The sequence below is a fragment of the Ictidomys tridecemlineatus genome, chromosome 7 (assembly GCF_052094955.1).
Source record: "Ictidomys tridecemlineatus isolate mIctTri1 chromosome 7, mIctTri1.hap1, whole genome shotgun sequence".
NCBI lineage: Eukaryota > Metazoa > Chordata > Mammalia > Rodentia > Sciuridae > Ictidomys > Ictidomys tridecemlineatus.
The window spans coordinates 181225819-181245348 of NC_135483.1; the positions used below are offsets into that span (position 1 = coordinate 181225819).

Consider the following 19530-nt stretch of genomic DNA (forward strand, 5'->3'; position numbering starts at 1 on the left):
ACAGAGGGAAGCGAGCCTCCAGGCTGCAGTGTCCCATCCTCTAAGGAGAGATGGAAAGGGCTCAGCTGGGACCAGGGCTGAGGCTGGTCTGGAAGCAGAGCAGACAGAAACATGAAGGAGTCAGGGTTGCAGATGCACAGACAACACTAACTTTATTCACGTTGATACAAAAGTAGATTTTTCTAGAAATGCTCTCTTGTGCCAGAGGGAGAGAGGTTGATTGGCACATGGCGGGAGGGCAGAGAGAGGAGGCCTGGGGGCAGGGAGGAGAGTCCCCTTGTGGGGTTCAAGGTGGCAGGCCAACAGCAACAGGGCTGGGAAAGCTGGTGCATCCCACCCCGCTCTGTCCACACAGCAGGCCAGGGAAATACACAGAGGTGTCGGGAGCATCCAGAACCACAAAGAAGGGCCAGGGAATTCAGGCAGGAGAAGGCTCTGGGTAGGCTTGCTGCCCACGGCCTCTCCTCTCCTTCTGGCCACTGCCAGCTCCCCCAGGAGCTACCCCAACTCTGGCATGTGTGAGGCTGGACAGGCCTGCCCTTCCCACATCTCCTCCCTTGCACACTGCTCTTGGAAGGGCTGGGTGGGCCCAGAGGGACCAAGGTGGTGGGCTGGGGTGAGGAGTAGATATACAGATAGATGCTCACACAGGCAGAAGGAACGGAGGCTGGGCTGCCCACTAGGGGGCGTGGGTGTCTCACTGGGGTAGGGCCTTGAGGATGGCGTTCACCTCCTCTGCCACAGCTGTCAGGGCAAATTCAAACTGGTCCTGGGGAAGGGCAATGACAGGAGAGTCATGGGGAGACCTGGTCTATGTTTTTGCCCTGGGGTTTCCACAGATGGGGGTACTGGGCAGGTTTCTTGGGAGGAGGAGAGCCTCCTAGGGAAGTCCAGAGGTAGAAGGGAAAAGCAGGCTGCTGCTGCTGTCCCCAGGGTGGCTGTCATGGCTGCTAGGGAAGGGTGGCAGCTAGAGTCAGGGCAGGAAGGCACAGTCACCTTAGAGCGGACAAGGCCAGGTCGCTGGTCACGGACATGTTCCAGAGTGGCAGCAATGTCAATCTCCTTTACTCCTGGAAAAAGGGTAGAACACCGGGCTGCAGGGGTGTCCAGAGGAGGCTAGGGCAAAGAAATCCTGGGGCATCCAGAGGTGAGGGGTGGCATGGAGGATGGGGCAAAGCCTGGAAGCCTGACAGACTGCTCCTCCATAAGCTCCCAGGCACCTGGTGCTGGGGAGCCTCAAGCCACCGCCCTAGAGCTTCAAGCACTGTGGGGATGGTCCTTACCTTTTGCCATGCGGTTCAGTACCATGTCAATGAGGATGTAGGTGCCAGTCCTCCCTGCACCATCACTGAAACAGGAGGAATTGTTGACAGGCTTAGCAGAGGGGCCCAGCAGAATGGGGGAGAGGGGTGGAGGAGGCCTGGAAGTTTGGGTTGGAGACAACACTGGTTGATCCATTAGGGTGGGCCCGGGGAGGGCGCTAGTGAGCCACGGATAAGAGAAAGGTCATAGTGCCTGGGCCCTGGGCTTGGGCCAAGAGAGGGGAGCCTGTGAACTGTGGGGTATCCCTGGGCACTGGAACAACCCAAAGGGAGAGCCATGGGTCAGTCCTGTGGAGGAGACACCAGCGGGTGGGGGGAACAGCCCTCCCTAACCAGGGGCCAGGCTTTTGTTTGGCCAACTTTCTGTGGAAAGGGTCACAGAGAGTCTCTGTCACATTCTCTTTTTCCCCCTTCAACCATGGCTCATGGGCCACTAAACAACAAGACTAAAAACAGGCTGTGCCAGATTTAGTCTGTGGTCTAGAGTGTGCCAGTCTTAAGAGGACAGGCCGGCAATGTGCATGGGAGATGTACAGAGGGAGCAAGGCCAAAGAAGGATGGGAATCAGGAAGACTCCAGCCCGGGGACTCTCCAAGCCTGGGCTGCCCTGCACTTTTTGTCCCCACCAACCTGCAATGCACGATGATGGGGCAGGAGCGGCCCCGGTAGCACTTGTTCACCTTCCTGCAATGAGAAATGGCTGTGAGCGCCACTGGGCACCAGCAGTGAGGAAGGGAGCCCAGAACACACCTGTTGGCCTTATCGTCTGCCTCCTCCCACCCCACCTCATGGCCAGGGCAGTGGGAAGAGGGTTGGAAAAAGAAGTCAGGGCTGGAGGCAAAGAATCAAGAATTTGTGTGGGTGGCACTGGGGTTGACTTGTCACTTAAGAGCTATGTGCCCAAGCTATGTTCCTGGATTTAACCTCTTTGAACCTCAAATTTCTTACCTGTAAAGTGGAGGATATAATAATAGTAATCTTTTCCTTAAGGTTCTTATGACAATCACAAGAAATCTATGTAAAGGACTAAGTGCAAGATATGGCACACAGTGGGTGCTCAATAAATGATAGCTACTAATCATGACAACACACAATAACATTAATAGCTGCCTCTGCCAGAATCTAAGGGGTGACTTCAAGGGCATTATTCTGCCCCTCCTCATTCAGACTCCTAATAGTCATCACCAGCAGTGACATCAGGTCACACTGGGCACACACTTCCTCTGGCCAAGGGAGGAAAACCACTCATCTCTGAACACTGGGTTGCCGCATGTCTCCCTGAATCAACCTCACCTCTGCCCGGGCATTCTATGTCTAGGTTATATTCAGACTTAGGGTCCACTTGGACTTTGGATGCTTCTCTCTACCCTTGACCACAGTTCAGCAAAGAGCAGGGGTTTCTCCCTCCCTCAGTGGCCTTATCTAACCTTCCATCATCCCTTATAACCTTCCATCTTTGAGAGTCACTGGCAGACTCCTAATACCCCCAGGATAGGGAGGAACTTCTTAGGGGTCAGATTGTTTCAGGAGGAACTTGGGACTTAGTGATCCTCCAGCTAAGGGACCAGAGGACTTTGAATGGTTTTACAGGAGTCCACGTGGCTTTCTAGCATACTGGTGGGTGCATCAGAAGGCTGGGGTTGAATGGGGGTCACAATGATGGTTTTCAGCTGGTTCATAATAATGATCATAAATAGTATCTGGAATTAACTGAGTCCTTGCTATGTACAACTAGATTTTACATGTTTGATCCTATTAAATCTTGTAACAGTCCCCTAAAGTATGTGTCATCAGCCTCATTTCACAGGTAAGAGAACAGAGGGAGGCCAAGAAACTTGCCCAGGGTCACTTTCTAGGACTTCCTTTATTAATTTGCCTTCCCTCTGGTGGGCCTTCACCAAAATGATTAATTTGTTCTGGATGTCTCATTCCAACTGAATTTGCATAATTCTAGCCTAGCTTACAAGCCTTTAGCTTATATATGCAGCCCCAAAACAGATCGATGTAAGGTCCTATCAGGATTTTTAACTTTTTTGGCAGTGCTGGGATGCAACCCAGAGCCTCACACATGCTATGCAAGCACTCCACAGCTGAGCTACACCCTCAGCCTGATCAGGATTTTTAAAGGTCAAAAATGGAAATAGCCCCAACAACCTGGCATTGCTTTTTAGATATGCTCCCATCCAGGGACTCTAGTTGTCCTCATGTTCAAAAAGTATACCCAGGTCCCCACCCTAACTCTGATTCTCTGCCCAGAGATCCAGGCCAGCCTGGCAAGAGACTGGCAACACACAATAACTGCAGGGCAGAGAGGCCCTGCTTCCCAGCCACCTGCCTGGCTGGGGAAGGGCAGGGGACGCTGGAGTTCTGGCCTGGTCTTGGTTCCCGTGTCCTCAGCTTCTCTCCCTCACCCCCATTCTGGGGATTGAACCCAGGACCTCACACGTGCTAAGGCAAGTGCTCTACCATTGAACTACGACCCCAGCCCTCCTCAGTTAGCTTCTGCCCCTGCTCCAAGGAGTTCCCAAGACAGACACCCTACTGCCCTCCCTCTGACAGTCTCAGTCCTTTCTGTACTCTTGCCCTTGGCTTTCAGCTGCTTTTCGGCTCCCCCTGTAACTATGCATCTAGAGTGAGAATACTAGCTGCAGATCACAGAATCAATAGTGGCCACGGGGGAGGGATGGAAAGAAGGAAGGTGGGAGAAATTTGCAGGGTGTCAGGGCAGGAAGCAAAGCCCAGTGGAGGAGCGGAGACAGGGAGGGCAGCTACAAACAACGTTTGCCCTTTTGCAGGGAAGCTGGGAAATTAGGAGGCAGCCACAGAGAGGCAGGGAGAGAGAGAGAGGGTGGGAGAAGCACACAGCTGGCCAGACTGAGACCAGTCACGGGCTGGGGATGGCTCTGGGCGAGAGGGTGGTGGGCGGGAGGCAGGGGTCAAGGGCCGAGGCTCCAAATTAGACCTGGGGCACCAGGAGGAGCTGGAGGGCCAAGGGGACACGAGGGAGTCCAGCCCCTCGTCGAGCTTTTCACCTGCGGAAGTCCAGCAGCGGCCGGGTGGAGGCCGGAGTGCCCTCTGCCGGCCAGCTGAGGAAGTGGAACTGCGTGAGCGTCCGCGTCTCCTGGGTCTGCACGTTCTTCAGATAGAAGCTCCGCACCAGGAAGTCTTCGCACCAGATGTGCTCCGACACCAGGTTCACCTGCCCGGGACCGCGGGACCTGAGCGCCGCAGGAACGCTCCCGTCTCCAGGCTGCGCACGCATCCCTCGCACCCCGGGCCTCGGGGGTCCCCACCTCGCTCCAGAAATTCTTCAGGCAATGTACCACTCCACACCGCCCCACCTGTCCCAGCTGTCCTCAAGAACCCTGGCAGCCTATGTCGTTTATCTACTGCTCAGGACAACTGGTGACTTTTCCACCCAGAACAACTATTACTATGAACTTCTAGAGGTTGGAGCCTCTCCTTGCTCCTTCTCACAGGTCTTCCAAAGTTTGCTAGTCGATCACAAACTTTGATGAAATTTCATAATATTTCTATTCAATTTTTTCCTTTACCCATGAGCAGGACCGACAAAAGGCTTATAAAGAACAAAGACTATAGAGTGCTCATTGATAATGAAAAAAGTACTATCCGGGATTATCTGGCCATGAGAAACTTCTATTGTGTTCTTAAGATCCCTTGTCTTACAGGGGATCACTGTCTGGAATCTCTACTGCCTTCCCCTGCTTTGCCTCTGTCTCCTCCCCCCATACCTATCTATCTTCTCACCCAATGAGAACACTTTTTTTTTTCTATTTTACATAAGCAAGATGTGTGACTGGTGATATTTCTTTCTTTGCTTTGGCCATTGGGAAACTCAGAGCTCAGTTAGGCTCAATTAAAGTAGGTCTTACTCTCTGATTTTGAGTATACTTATTTTCTCTGTCTCACATAATCATGGCTCTTAGCTTCTTATCTCAGTTTCAGTGGTTTTATTTCTATACTTTTATTCTAAGTCCCTATAAACACTTTTTTGATCCTAGACAGGACATACAGGCAGACATATATGTGTATATGTAGGTATGTGTATGCATATATATATGTACATATATGTGTCTATGCACATATATTCATATAAATACATGAATGCCTAGGCAGGCCATCATTCATCTGCCCCACTCCACTCTTGTCTTCTCCTTGGTGTGGGGACCCTGCTGACCTCATATACGTGATACAGAGAGGAGCCCTCGTCTGGCCAGTAGCGGTCACACTGCTTGACACCATCCTCCACCAGTGGAGTCAGCATGACGATGACAGTGCAGCCACTCTCCCATACCATCTGTGGACAGAGACGCGGATAAACTGCACTTTAACCTCCCACTGTAACCTGACTGGCCCTTACTGACCACAAAATCCCCTGGTCCCTAGAGGTCATTCCAAGAGCCCACCTGCCAGAAGTCAGCGATGGTATGGGACAGCGGACCCTGTGTAGCTATGTAGGCTGGCATCCGTGGGTCATGTTCAATCTGAGGGCAGGAAGATATATCAAGAGCCAGAATGGGCACTGCTACTATGGAGAAGCTTGGTCAAAGAGACCAGACCAGGGAAGACAGAGAAGCCCTTATTTCCATACTAGAATATCAGCCCCACAATTCCAGGGACTTGGGTGAGGTAGGTGGTGACCACAGAGAATGAAGTCAAGAAAGGCAGGACACAAATGAGGCCAAGGAGGAGGATGGAGTCAGGGCCACTCACAATGGGGCTGGCGTTGATGTAATCACTTCGAGAAGGGCTGCTCTCCACCTTCAGCTTGATGCGGGCATGATCATCTGCACAGACCCGGACATCCCACCCCAGATGACCCTCTGGTCACTGGGGTCCTGGTACCTCTGCCACTCAGCCTAAGCCAGGAGCCCAGTGCTTTCCTCACAGCCGTTCAGAGGTCCCAGCAGAGAGTGGGGGCCAGGCCAGTCAGGGCTCACTTACAGGGCAGGAAGTCCGGATGGCGGTTCTTCTTGATGTTGCCCTCTCCCTGGGCAGTGGCGCAGGTGTTCGGCTCTGCTTGGTAGGCACACAGGGCTTGCCACTCCTTGGCCAGGCGGTCCCGGTTCCGCAGGTGGTCCTCCATGTACGCCTGCAGGGGCACCACAGCGAGGCTCTGGCCTACACCACCAGTCCTAATTCTCCCACCATCCTGTTCCCTCCCCTCTCAGGACCCAAGCCCTGTCCTGACCAGAATCATGTGTCCCGTGGAGATGTCCATGTTGGCCTGGGCAGGCTCCTCGCACCAGGATGGTGTGCTGCTGTGGGAGCTGGGGCTGGCCTGAGCCGCATCACTGAACTGGGAGGACACACTGCTCACCCTTGAAGGCTCTGGTGGACCCTCTGCCCGGTTGAACAGGGACTTTGTGGCCATGTGCTGGCGACATAGGTCCTGCAGAGGAAGAAGAATCAGGTGAGGCCTACGGGTCCTCTGAAGCCTTTCAACAGGGGCCTAGGTTCAAGTCTAGGTCTCTAGGCACACCCTTGAACCCAACTCCTCTGAGGTAGAATCTTCTACCCTGGCCCTCATCCTTGTCAGAGTTTTCTGCTTGTGTGTGGCTTATAACAACCTCAGATATTACAGGGTGAAATCCTAGACCCTCAGAATCATAGCATTGGAATGAACTTCTGGAAATATCTGCTCCTTGTGGGAATTCCCATTCATTCAGAAATTCCCCCACAACACTTGCTGGACCCTCTTCAGTCTCTGCCTGGACATTCCTGGGGATGACAACTCGCTCGCCATTGCACTCCCACCTTCACTCCAAGCAAGACCCAGACTCCTCAGCCCCTTGCTCTTCCTCCCCTTGACAACCTTCTGGGATTGCACACCTGGTACTCAAAAGTAGTGTCACCATGGGCTCCCTCAGGCCCCAGGGCTGCCAGGCGCTCCTTGTCCCGCTGCCTCGAGTGCTGGCGCATACACAGAGCCACTGCCAAAGCCACTAGTAGCCCAGCAACACCTGCCAGGGCCACCAGAGTAAGCAGCACTGAGCGCATGGGAGAGGTGCTGTGGGCTGGTCGGGGAAGGACTGCAGCTGCCTCCTCCCTCTGTAGGAACAAAGCCAGAATCAGGAAGGGAGGAAGTGGTGTGTGTTGGGGGGTGGACTTAGGTGCTGCTTGTCACCCATGCCCCTGTCCTGATCCTTGCTAGGACATTTCCTAGGGCAAAGCTGTGAGGTCAGAATGGCTCAGGTGCTCCTTCTCAATCCCCATCAGACAACTCAAGTGCCAGAGACACTGGGGGTGACTTCCTTCAGAAAGATTTCCATATAAAGACAGACAGAAAGAAGTGGGGAAGGAGCTAGCAGAATGGAATACTGGAGTGTGAGGCATAAGTGTTAGATGTTGACTACAAACATATTTTGAGTATTGTGTTTCTTCTGTGCCAAGTTTCCCCTTAGAATTGAGAGACTTTGTTGCAGGAGACCAAGGGCATCTCAGTTCTTCCAAGCACAGGCCTTTCTTTAAAAGGCTGGTCCCACAGGGAGGAGGGGCCACTGGGGCCATCTGCTGGCCATAAAAGGAAATGCATGGGGAGGGGCTGGTTGGCAAAGCGGGGGTGGGGGCTGGCCAGCCAGATAAACGAGGTTTCTGCTCAGTTGTACTGTCAAGTTTGCCTCCATCTCTTGTGGACAACGTCAGCCCCCTGGGATAGTGCCTACCTGTCCCACTCCTGTCTGTAAGATCTGGAGCCCTGTCTGTGCTTCCAGTTCAGACTTCACCAGCCCTGCAGAGAGGACACAGGTCAGGCTCTCTCCAGTCCTATATGGTCTCCATCCCATGTCATACTATGCCAGGTGGCAGGTAGGGCCTAGATGGCATGTGGGCCGGGGATATTTAAAGGGAGCATCAGCCCCGGGCCTGGATATTAGGACTGGGTCGAGGGTCAAGCCTGGGCTTGAGATTGTGGGGTGGTATTTACCAGCTTGCTGGGTCACATCCGCCAAAGACAGGTTCTGTTCATTGTGCCGGATGCGGAAGGTGAGGGCCGGTCCCACCACACTGCCAAGTAGGTGCTATGTTACTGCCTCACCTACCCTAGACACCAGGTTCTAACAGAGAGGCCAACTCTGGCTCTCTCCCCATTAAAGGATGGGGCTGGAGCAGGTCAGGGATGCCCCCACAGTGGTGTCTGATGACAGGCAGATAATGAATGGAACCAGCAGCAAGGATAGGTGTGGCTGTACCTTCAGTACAGCTGGGAGCATCTCTGACCCCAGAACTTGTCTTCCTTTCCTCCCCTGAGTCTGACCCCAGAACTTGTCTTCCTTTCCTCCAGCCACTGCAGGGCTCAAGCTGTCTTCTAGACCCCTGCCACTGCCCCATTAAGATAGCCGCCCCACCTGATGTTGATGAAGCTGCCTGAGGACATGTGCACATGCTCAGCCAGGATCTCCAGCAGCTTCACTCCTGCAGCCAGGCTCAGGGGTCTGGAGGCGGGTAGCAGGCAGAGGAAGGAAAGTGGGGATATTCTCAGTCACTTTCTTAAAACAAGCCACCTCCAGGGATGCAGAGCTGCTACCACCTCCCTGTCTTTCACATTTGGATTTCTGCTTTTGCTTCCCGCCAGATGGGCCAGCCCAACCCCAAGGGACTGAAAGGTTTCTCTGAGCTGGAGCCCTTACTTCTGGTCAGTGACGATGTAGCCATACTCTTCTGCTGATGGCTGAGCTAAAGGTTGTCCCACCACTGTGGGCTGGATTTGGCCCAATGAACTTTTCTTCTCCAGCAGGACAGGTGTAGCGGGGAGACTCACAGCTTTGGGGGACTCAGAGGAGGCAGGGCTCAGCAGCTGCTGGTCTTTATTGGAGATAGGGCTGGCAGTGGGGTACCCAGGCAGGGAGGGGGTGGGAGGTGGAGGTTCTGCTCTGTCTCCACCCTGCACCTGCTCCTCCATTGTCTGTTAGAAGAGAGAATGAAGGTGTGGACTACCTACAGTGGAGGGGTTTGTGGGAGGGGGGCCACACCCTGGAATCTTGAGCTTTCCACAGTGGAGCTTAAGCCAGGGCCTGGTACAGCGCTGGGTATAGACAGTGCATCCAGAAATGTGAGCCAAGTGGATGAATGAATGAATAAAAGATTGAATGAGTAAACATGATCTGTAATTATCCATGGGATGGAGTTGGAGGAGTGGGAGGAACTTCTGGAGCCAGAAAAGCTGGGGTGAGGTTAGAAGATGAACAGCAGGCAATGTTTTTAAGACTTTTTGTTCAGCTACAATATCTTGGAAGTCTGACACCTAAAATGGAGAGAAGCAGAGCTCCTCCAGCTACAGATGGTCAGGAGCCTGCCTTCTCTCAATTCTTCTCTTGTTGCAGGAATCCCCAGAGAATAGTCTGAAAGGATTTTAGTGAAAGAGGAATGAATCAAGAATTCTGGTTTCTAATTCCAGCTCTGCCAACAGCTTGATATAAAACTACAGACAATGACTTGAGCTCTCTGGGCCCAAGATGAGGGACTGGAGGATACAGATTCTAAGTCCTGATTCTGAGATTTAGGTTTCAGCAAGGGAGTGTACTGCCATGGGACATTTACAGGTCAGGGAGGTGCTGGGAACTTACTTTCTTGACATCAGCTCCAACATTTACAATCCCTCCTGTAGAGACAGGAAAAACAAGAGTCTGGGGAAAAGGGCCAAGAACAACATCTATACAACAACACCGGCGGGAGAAGGGGCTGGAGCCCCTGGGCCTGTTCTATCTGCTGTGGCCTTGATCTTGTTTTAGTGACCAAGACTCTATTGATGGCCTCATTCCTCTTTGGTTCAGCCTTATAAGGCACTGCTTTCTTAACTTCTCCTTTCATCATTGGCCATATCTCTCTAAGCTATTCTTTGTTCAGTTCTCCCTCTACCCATCAATTTTTGGCCTCTGCTCACAGGCCACGCACTCCTCGTGTCCTCAGCAGCATTGACCCACCCTTCTTCATGTCTCCCCCAGTCCCCCTGCCCATATCTTCTTTTCCATTACTTCCACCCTTTAGTCTTTTTTTTTTTAAATATTTATTTATTTATTTATTAGTTATTGGCGGACACAACATCTTTGTTTGTATGTGGTGCTGGAGGATCGAACCCGGGCCGCACGCATGCCAGGCGAGCGCGCTACCGCTTGAGCCACATCCCCAGCCCCCACCCTTTAGTCTTTTCTTGATCAAACTCCTCATTTCATCACCCTACCACTTGCTCCCTGATGTTTGCTGGAAATTACTCTGAGTCTGAAAAAAATCTCTCTTCCCCTGACCTTGACTCTGACTCTTTCCCTTTGGGCTTCTCCCTGTGGTCTTGACAGGTGGGGCTAGAAGCCTCCTTGGATTTGGGAGTCGCTGGTCTCTCTGCTTGGACACTCACCTGGATTTCTTCCTGTGGCCTTGGGAAGCAGCTGCAGCAGGGTCGAGAGCGTGGAAAGCTGCTCAGGGGTCAGTTGACGCAGCTCCACTCCATAGCCCGACAGGACAGTGGCCAGTCTCTGCAGGGCTATATCCGCTGGGGGCCAGACACAGAGCTTAGGGCAGATGATGGAATGAACTGACTGGGAGGGTGGACTAGCACATTTAAGTGATTCTTCTTAAATAATAGGACGCTGATACCATCCCCTTCCCAGCCCTTGTACACATTTTGGGGAAAAGACCTCTCTGGAGCCAATACCAAACTCCAGGCCCTCTATGGGCATTTCAGTTCTTCATCTGAAGAATAATATCCAGTTTGCACCCCACAGTACTCCCATCTATGCTAGTGCCTACATGGATCACCTTGTCAGTAGACACTAGTTAAATGTATGGATGACACTTCAACAGATGCATGGGTAGTCAGGAAGGCACCCCATGGTTCTCCCAAAGCAGATTCCTTAGTCAGGGAGGTGGATGCTGAGGTCTGTTACCTGGCTGCACTGCTGGGGAAGGAGGCTTCTCCCCACGATCCACTCGTCCTTCCTGCTCATACCCCTCTGAAGAGTCTTCTGCCCGACTGCTGCCCCCTTGCTCTGGTAGCCTTGGTGTCCTAGCCCTGTTGGGTACTGGCAAGTCCTGGGCCAAGTAAAGCAATGCTGAATCCTGGAAAAGCTGAGCAGGTGAGGGCCCAGGAAGGTCCCCATAGGAGTGACCAGAATGGGCCCCAAACATGCCCTTGGATGCAGTTCTGCTGAAGAGGGGAGGAGCTTCGGCCTTGGGCAGGGGGCCAACACTGACCATTCCTGATGAGCTCTCTGGGCTCCGGGAACCATCACGGGAGCCAAACTGTGGAAATTCAGAGATACCAGTAAGGGAAAAAGTCAGAACCGAGGGATGGAAGGCGGGGAAAGGGCCAGAGTCAAGGGCTCACCTGGTGGAACAGGTAGGGCTGCAGCAAGGTAGGTTCATAACTCAGGGCAGGGTGGGGAGCCTGCGGGGGCAGCAGAAGATGCTCCAAGAGAGGAGGCAGCAACTCAGCCTGCAGAGGGGACAGTGGGGAGCCTGCCCCAGCTCCACCCCCACCCATGGGAGGTCGAGGAAGCCCCTGGGCAGCAGGGGAAGAACCAGTGGGGGTGCCCTGTGAAAGCAGCTCCCCAGCAGGACCAGGTCTCCTGGGCACCAAGCCAGATCTGGGGAGGAAAGCAAAGTGTGTGTGTGATGGTTTATGCAGCAAGGGGATAGAGAGCTTACGAGGAAGAGATGGGGGCAGGGGGTCAGACAGGTCGAGTAAGTCTGACCTCTTAAGAAATGAGGTGACCTCAGGGGACAGGAGATGCACCAGAAGGACTTGGGGAAGGTCAGAGAGACAAGCCTGGGTTGAGGTATCTGCCTCCTTGGTAAGCATGCCTAGGTCCCCAAACAGAGCTGCTGGGGCCAGGGAAGCATATGGCTAGGATTGGAGGAGGGCAGAATGGGAGCAGGAAAAGCAGCTTGGAGCCTCTAAAGATGAACTGTGGCTGCAGTGTGCCTAGTTGTCCTTTTGTGTGCTGGTTCTCCTCGTGTATGTTCAAACATTCAAGACTGCCCTTTCACCCCCACCCCTGCCGCATGCTTTCTTCTGAGCTCAGTGAACCTCATTGCTCTTCTTCCGCTTTGCTGGGTCTGGACACTGCCTTAGAGGTCCTAGCCATGGAAAAATGGTGATCTCTCCGCCATAAACAATTCCACATGGTGATGAAACTGAATGTTAAGTGACTTCAACAAAATTCTAATCTGCCTAAGATGACTCTTTTATGATTCTTATAAAATATCAAATAATGACTTTTTTGGTGGTACTAGGGATAGAAAGCAGGGGCACTCTATTGCTGAACTACAACCCCAGCCCTTCTAATTTTTTTTTTTTTTTTGAGACAGGGTCTAAAACTTTCAAATAATGTTTTTGAGTGTATTTTTAATACTTTTTTTTTGATCCCCAGAGTGCACCCAGCTCCTTCTGGGCATGTGAGCATGTCAGAGAGTGACCATTCCTGAATCTCTTTTATCTGTGTTTCAGTCTGATGACCTTGGTACCCTCTTCTTCCCTTCCCCTCCCTTCTCACCATCAAGAAGACCACACACTACCAGCCTCAATACACTAAGGTTGCTGAGAAAGGCTGCCTACCTGTCCCTTGGCCGGGGCTCTGGGGGCCGAAGCCTGGGGATGCGCTCCATTTCCTGGGAGATCACATACTGTGTGAGGTCATCATGCCAGGATAATCCTGTTGGGCAATGACAGGTGAGAGTGGGTGAGGAGTCTGGGTGCCCAGTCACAAAAAGCACAACCCCTACACTGCAGTGCATTGAGTTTGGCAGAGCAGAGAGGCAGTGGAGGAGGCTGGAGACCCACAGGGTGATATGAGCTGCTTTTTCTCACCCTCCGGTCCAGCTTTTGCAGTCAGACTGCTTGGGTTTGAATCTGCCTCTGCCACTGAGAAATTCAGTGATTTTGAGAAGATTGCTGAGCCTCAATTATCTCAATTCTCTCCTCCATAAGATGGGCATTTATACCACCTAAGATATATATATAAAATTTTTAGTTGTTGATGGACCTTTATTTTATTTATTTGTATGTGGTGCTGAGAATTGAACCCAGTGCATGCTAGGCAAGCACGTTACCCCTGAGCCACCATCCTGGCCCTCTCCTAAGGGAGTTATTTGTATTAACTAAAATAACATATATTAAATAGAATAGTGTCTGTCACATAATGAACTTTCAACAATGCTATTATTATAGCTATTATTATTATTTTCCTGAACCTCAGTTTCCATATGGGAATATCACATAGCTCACAATGTGATTGTGAAGATCAAGTGTGACCATGGAAATGAAAGTGCTTAGAAAACTCTAAATCAGTGGACATTTGCTTTAAACTTCTACATCCTCTCCTCATCAGGGTTGGCATCATTATCATTCTCATATTTGTTATAATCATCATCTTACCTTGAAGCAGATCTTCTGTTTGACCCTTTAACCCCATGAAACTCTGCTCTCAGGAAAGACCAGCCACCCATTCTTAAAGAAAAATCTCCCTCTCTCTACCCTCATTTTTTCTTCTATGTTCTGGGTTTATAATCTATGGTGCTCTTGACAAATATTCTGGGATCTACCAACATCTCTCTCTGCCTTCTTGTCTTTTAATATTTGATTAACTACCTGTGCTCCTATTTAAACTTAATTCCTCCACTTGAGCACTAGATTCTATTCCCTCTTACCTACTCCAGAACACCCTCCCCGAAATTCTCCCCTATTTCCTACATCATCCTCTTCTCCATTTTCTACTGAATTGTTGCCATCAGCATAAAAATATGATGCAATATTTTTCCATCTTAAAAAACTACTATTTGGCATCACATTTCCCTTTAGTTATGATCCCATTTCTTTGTAGCAAGATTCCTTGAAAGACTTATCTACAACACTACAACACTCTATCCAATTTCTTTCCTCCCATTCCCTCTCAATCTACTCTATTCAGGATTTTATTTTATTTTTAATTTTTTTTTTTAGTTTTTTTTTAGTTGTAGATGAACACAATACCTTTATTTCATTTATTTATTTATTTATATGTGGTGCTGGGCCTCGAACCCAGTGCCTCACGTGTGCAAGGCAAATGCTCTACCACTAAACCCCAGCCCCAGCCCCTCTATTCAGGATTTTACTACTACTTTGCCAAAGCTGCTTTCATCAAGGTCAGCAGTGAATTATGCTTATCTAAATCCAATGGCCAGTTCCCAGATGTCATTTTTCTTAACCTGTCATCATCATTTGACAATGTTGATCTCTCCCTCTTTGGTAGATTTTCACTTGGCATCTGGGACATTGAACACTCCTCCTACCTCACTGGCTTCCGATTCTAAGTCTCTTCTTCTCCTTCTCCTCCTCCTCCTCCCCTTTCACTTTCTTCCTCCTCCTTCTTTCTTAACCTAAATAAGCTCATCTTCAAAGTCTCTTTCCTTCTGTGGCTGAGTCTGGGTCACAGTACCCCCTAAACTTACATGTTGGACTCTAACAGTTAACAAAGTCTGCCTGGTAACTGGCCATCCACCTAGGTCCTAACAGATTCCTCTGAGTCTGAGGACTGGACCTGCAGAGCCATACATACAGAGCAGTTGACTTGGAGAATGTATTTTTGGCCTTAAAGTCCTGGCAAACTCTTCCTTCTCCTTACAGTCTGTTCAAAATTTACATATATTCAAAAATGTACACTGCAGCTTTCTAATTTGCCATTTATATTTGCACTAGAATATCAAATGTTTTAAGTTTAATCAAAATGTGTCATACATTTAAACTATGAATGGGAACATTGAGACTACTCCCTCCTTCCATCTTCCCTCTCCCTTCAGAATTCAGGCCTTGTATTATGGGACACTTCATGATGTAATTCAGGGAAAAGGTTATTAGAATTCTCCAGGGCTTGCCAGGTGAAGTGCCCGCCTGTAATTCCAGTGGCTCAGGAGGCTGAGGCAGGAGGATCTTGAGTTCAAAGCCAGCCTCAGCAAAAATGAGGCACTAAGCAACTCAGAGAGACCCTCTCTCTAAATAAAATACAAAATAGGGGGGCTGGGGCTGTAGCTCAGTGGTAGAGCACCTGCCTCACACATGTGAGGCACTGGGTTCAATCCTCAGACCATGTAAAAATAAATAAATAAAGATATTTAAAAAATACAAAACATGGCTGGGGATGTGGTTCAGTCACAGAGTACCCCTGAGTTCAATCCCTGTACACTCCACTCTCATACACACAAAAAGAATTCTCCAGGGCTTGATTCTTAAGTCTTCTTCTTCATATATACTCAATCCTTTGGTTAAGCCATCTACCTTATAGATATATTTGCCATCTCTATGCCAAAGAATCCCAAATTTATAACTCTATTCTGGTCCTCTCTCTCAAAATCCTATCTCACAGGTTTGAATTCCATCCTACCTGCACAGACATTTTAAACTCAACATATCAAAAACTAAACATCGCCCAACTTCACCCAAAGTTTTTTTTTTTTTTTTTTTTTTTGTGTGTGTGTGTGTGTGTGCAATTTCCCCCATCATAGTTAATGACATCTCCACTGATTCAGTTGTCTGGGCAATACAATGTGGATGTCATTTCTGACTTCTCTTTTTACAGCCATATCTAGTATTTCATCATCAACCTAGTCCAAACTACTTTCATCTCTTACCCAAGTTATTATGGCAGCTTTCACTGGACGTCCTGCTTCAAACCTTGACTCTCTCTACATTCTGTGTATTCTCAACACAGCAGCAAGAATAATCCTTTTAAAATAGAAGTTAGATCATGCACAACTGTGCTAAAACCCTGCAATGGTTTCCTCTTGTACTCAGAGTGGAGCCAATGCCATACATTCCCTTGAGTCCCTACAATGACTACATTCCTTCCTCCATTACTAACCCAAATGTGACTTCTATTTTTCCTTTCTGTCACTTTTCTATCAGTTATAGTGGCATCCATGGTGTTCCTAAAATTTGCTCCTGCCTTAGGGCTTTTGACCTAGCTGTTTGGTCTGCCTGAAACACTCTTTCCTTGAATAACCTCCTGGCAAACTCTCCCTTCTCCTTATAGTCTGTTCAAAATTTACATATATTCAAAAATGTATAGTGCAGCTTTCTAATTCACCATTTCAGGTCCCTTTATTCTGCTGTAATGTTCTATGGCACTTTCTAGCCTACCCTAATATCCATTTATTACCTTCTAGCATACTATTTATTTTCTAACTAATATAGTGTTTCTTCCCCTTATCTTCCAAACATAAACCCCAATAGACAGAGATCTTTGTTTTATTCCCTGTTACATCCCCAACATCTAGAACTATGCCCCATCCTGCCCCCCCTCACATAGTAAATACTCAATAGATACGTGCTGAATGAATGAATTGAATGAGTGGGGTGTTCTCTTGCCTAAGGACCTTAGAATCTGTGGAGAACACTCAGACAGTCCCAGGGAGTGAAACTGGACCTAAAGAGACAGATGCTGGCTTCTTCCAGTGCTTTTAGAATCCAGAGTTCAGACGTGAACAGCCAGTCTTTAGGATTTTATCACATCCTTTTCTTGTCCCCTTCTCCAGCAAGATCTAGGAAGGTGAGTTTCCAGAAGTTGGCATGACAAGAATATTTCAGAAAGAGAAGTCTTTGGGTCAGGTGGTCCCTTACTTCCCCACTCATATCTAACCAAGCTTGAATCTCTCTCCTCCAGTGCAACCAGATTTTACCTTGAGACATGAGCTGTCGGAGCACACCTTGTAAGCGTTGGAGAACTGGGGAGGTGACTTGCAAAAGGGGCCGTGCCTGCCCCACTCCCACCTGGCACTGTCCAAACAAGCCATCTAAGAGGACAAAAGTGGTATCAGAAATATTGAACAAGAGACCTATCAAAGTCCAGGTTGCCAATGAACAGCACTTTCTCCACCTTCTCTCTTGTTCCTTAAGGTCAGGGCTCCTTATCCCAAGACTGTCCCCTCTCCTCCCTTCTGGGACTCCCACTTGTTTTTTGTTGTACCTCTCTGTCTTGTGAGTCCTATGCCTGGGTCTTACTCACCCTGAATGCATACTTCCAGGTGAGAGCAGAGTCTACGATCAAATAAACAGCCTGTAGAGGGACAGGTAAGCAGAAGCTCAGACACCCCCACACAGAATGGTAGGATGGATGGAAAGTCAGGGAAACAGGAAAACCAGACGGGGCCCATTCTTTCATTCTAAGAAAGCCTTTAATCTGGGAGGAGAGTAGGGAAGAGGCCTAGAATCCTGAATAGAAGAAAGCATGAGATCCGGCTCTGGATTTTAAAGTCCGAATCCTTAAGAGCCTCCAGTCACTTTACTAAGAGTTGAGAAGCAGCAGCCTTTCTGCTTTACGCTGCTTGAGCACAGACAGGAAAGCCCAAGGCAAGGGCGGGGGCGGGGACAGTCGTGTTAGAGGATCTTGTTGTTTTCATAAAATTACTATGGGAGAGTTTTCGCCAAATCCAGAAGGAAAATTTACTTCCCCAAATCTTCGAAAGCCTCCTAAGTTTAATAGCCTGGAACTCAGACGAGGCGGAAAGTCTAATACACCTCCCCCCGCGTGGGGGGAGAGGGTCAGGGTGTTCCTGGCAAGCGGTTCCAGATCCCTGCCGCCGCGCTGTCCGTGGTGCTGAAGCCTGGAGCCGCGAAGGGCTTTTCAGGAGGGAATTGCGGGAGAGGGAGGGGTTGAGGGGAGAGGAGTCTCCAGAGGACCTGACCCCTCCGCTCCATCTTGTTAACCCACAGCGTCACAGGAAGAACCCCTGCGTTGGTCTCCAAGCCCGGGTGGGGAAAGAGGGCGCCAGATGGCGAGGCTGCGCCCCTTCCCCCATGCGCCACCTTCCCACCCCCACCCCCGGCCCGTGAGTCAGCGCTGACAGCCTCTGTCCGCACAGATGTGAGTCAGCACCAGGCCTGGCTGTGGGGAGGGGTACAGAGAACGACCCTCCCCTCTTCATCCTCTTCTGCTCCCTCTCCCAGCTGGCCCCTCTTATAGGAGATTAGATCTCAGCAACCGGTCTCTCTAGACTTAAAGAGAAATCCTGACCTTTTCCCCAGCCCAATCCTCTAGGGGTTGCCTACGGCCCGAGCTCTTATCGCCCAGAGATCACCGTTACCTCTCCCTCTTCCTACCTCCCTGCCCCCCCTCCCCCATTTTTCACCACGGGCCACCACCTCCCTGGTGCCTCGGCAAGACTTGCTCCCGAGGTCCTGTAGCCCGTCTTTAAGCCCCTCTACCCCCATGCACGTCCATTTCTCCTCCTGAACCAGCAATTTTCTCCTGAGCCCACTTCTCTTAGGTCCCGCCCGCATATTCCCAGCCCCACCTCCAGGCCTACGCCCCTTTCGTCCCTCTCATCGTCCTCGTCGCGCTGTGCCTCCTCCACCCCATCCCATACACATATTCTACCTGGGCTTCTTACCTTCACGACACTTTCCCTCACCCCACCCCCGCACCGAGTTTTGCTCCCAGCCCCATATTGCCCCCACCCCCCAAGTTTCCTCCTGACCGTGGGCACTAATGGCGCTGCAGCCTCCCGGGTGGCTGCTCAGCAGCAGGAGGCAGACGAGCAGCCGGAGACCACCGGATCCCCCGGGACCCCCAGGCCGCCGCGGGCGCCGCATCCTTCCAGGCTCCAAGCGCTCGATCCCCCGCCAGAGTCGCAGCGACGCTGGCGGGAGCCTTCCAGCGGAGCCAAGGCGGGGCCTGCCACTTCCCACCCACCTCCAAGGCGGGGTCTACTTGCCCCTCTCAAGGCAACTCGGCCAACCGCAGGCGGGTGGTGACGACATCTCCACCCCCGGCTCTTACGCTTATTTGCGTCACACGTGACGTAAGAGCCCTGTCTTAGCGGGGTACCTAAGCAACCTTCACCTCCTCCACCAAATAGTAGGAGCCACACTAGAATTCCCACTTGGCTTATCCCCTTTTGACCTAACTATGCTCCTCTTCAAGGACCACATCCACCTCTCTCTTTTGCGCCCAAGATTGGCGAAATGGGTTACTTATAGTTCCCGTGGGGGCCAGGGAAGCTACGTGGGTCTGGGAATATAAATCCTAAAACGAGGAGCATAAAAGTGAATAGAAAGGAACTCTTTCGTGTGTCTTCATTAATAGTTCTGGCGTCATTCTTAAGGCCAGGGATGGTTAGGCGTTCGTGCTTGGATTCCAATTCCAATGGTGCCACCTACTAGGGGTATAACCTTGGGCAAGTTGTTTATCTATCTGTGCTCAAGCAGCGTAAATCAGAGAGGCTA

General features: G+C 50.6%; 1 protein-coding gene across 1 annotated transcript; it reads right to left on the minus strand.

Annotated features, from left to right (window-relative positions):
- Nucleotides 1-126: 126 nt before the first annotated feature.
- Ptprn (protein tyrosine phosphatase receptor type N) lies at nucleotides 127-19033 on the minus strand. The gene is made up of 23 exons (XM_005330509.5): nucleotides 18783-19033; nucleotides 17312-17362; nucleotides 16986-17099; nucleotides 12892-12988; nucleotides 11662-11920; nucleotides 11222-11576; nucleotides 10693-10827; nucleotides 9908-9942; nucleotides 8972-9246; nucleotides 8690-8776; nucleotides 8269-8348; nucleotides 8009-8073; nucleotides 7176-7394; nucleotides 6535-6735; nucleotides 6288-6435; nucleotides 6057-6130; nucleotides 5750-5827; nucleotides 5521-5640; nucleotides 4355-4521; nucleotides 1953-2006; nucleotides 1284-1348; nucleotides 997-1070; nucleotides 127-769 (listed from the first exon to the last, which is right to left on the minus strand). Exons 1-23 carry the CDS (start codon nucleotides 18895-18897, stop codon nucleotides 698-700), a joined length of 2940 nt encoding a protein of 979 aa, XP_005330566.2. The 5' UTR covers nucleotides 18898-19033; the 3' UTR covers nucleotides 127-697.
- Between the last annotated feature and the right edge of the window lie 497 nt (nucleotides 19034-19530).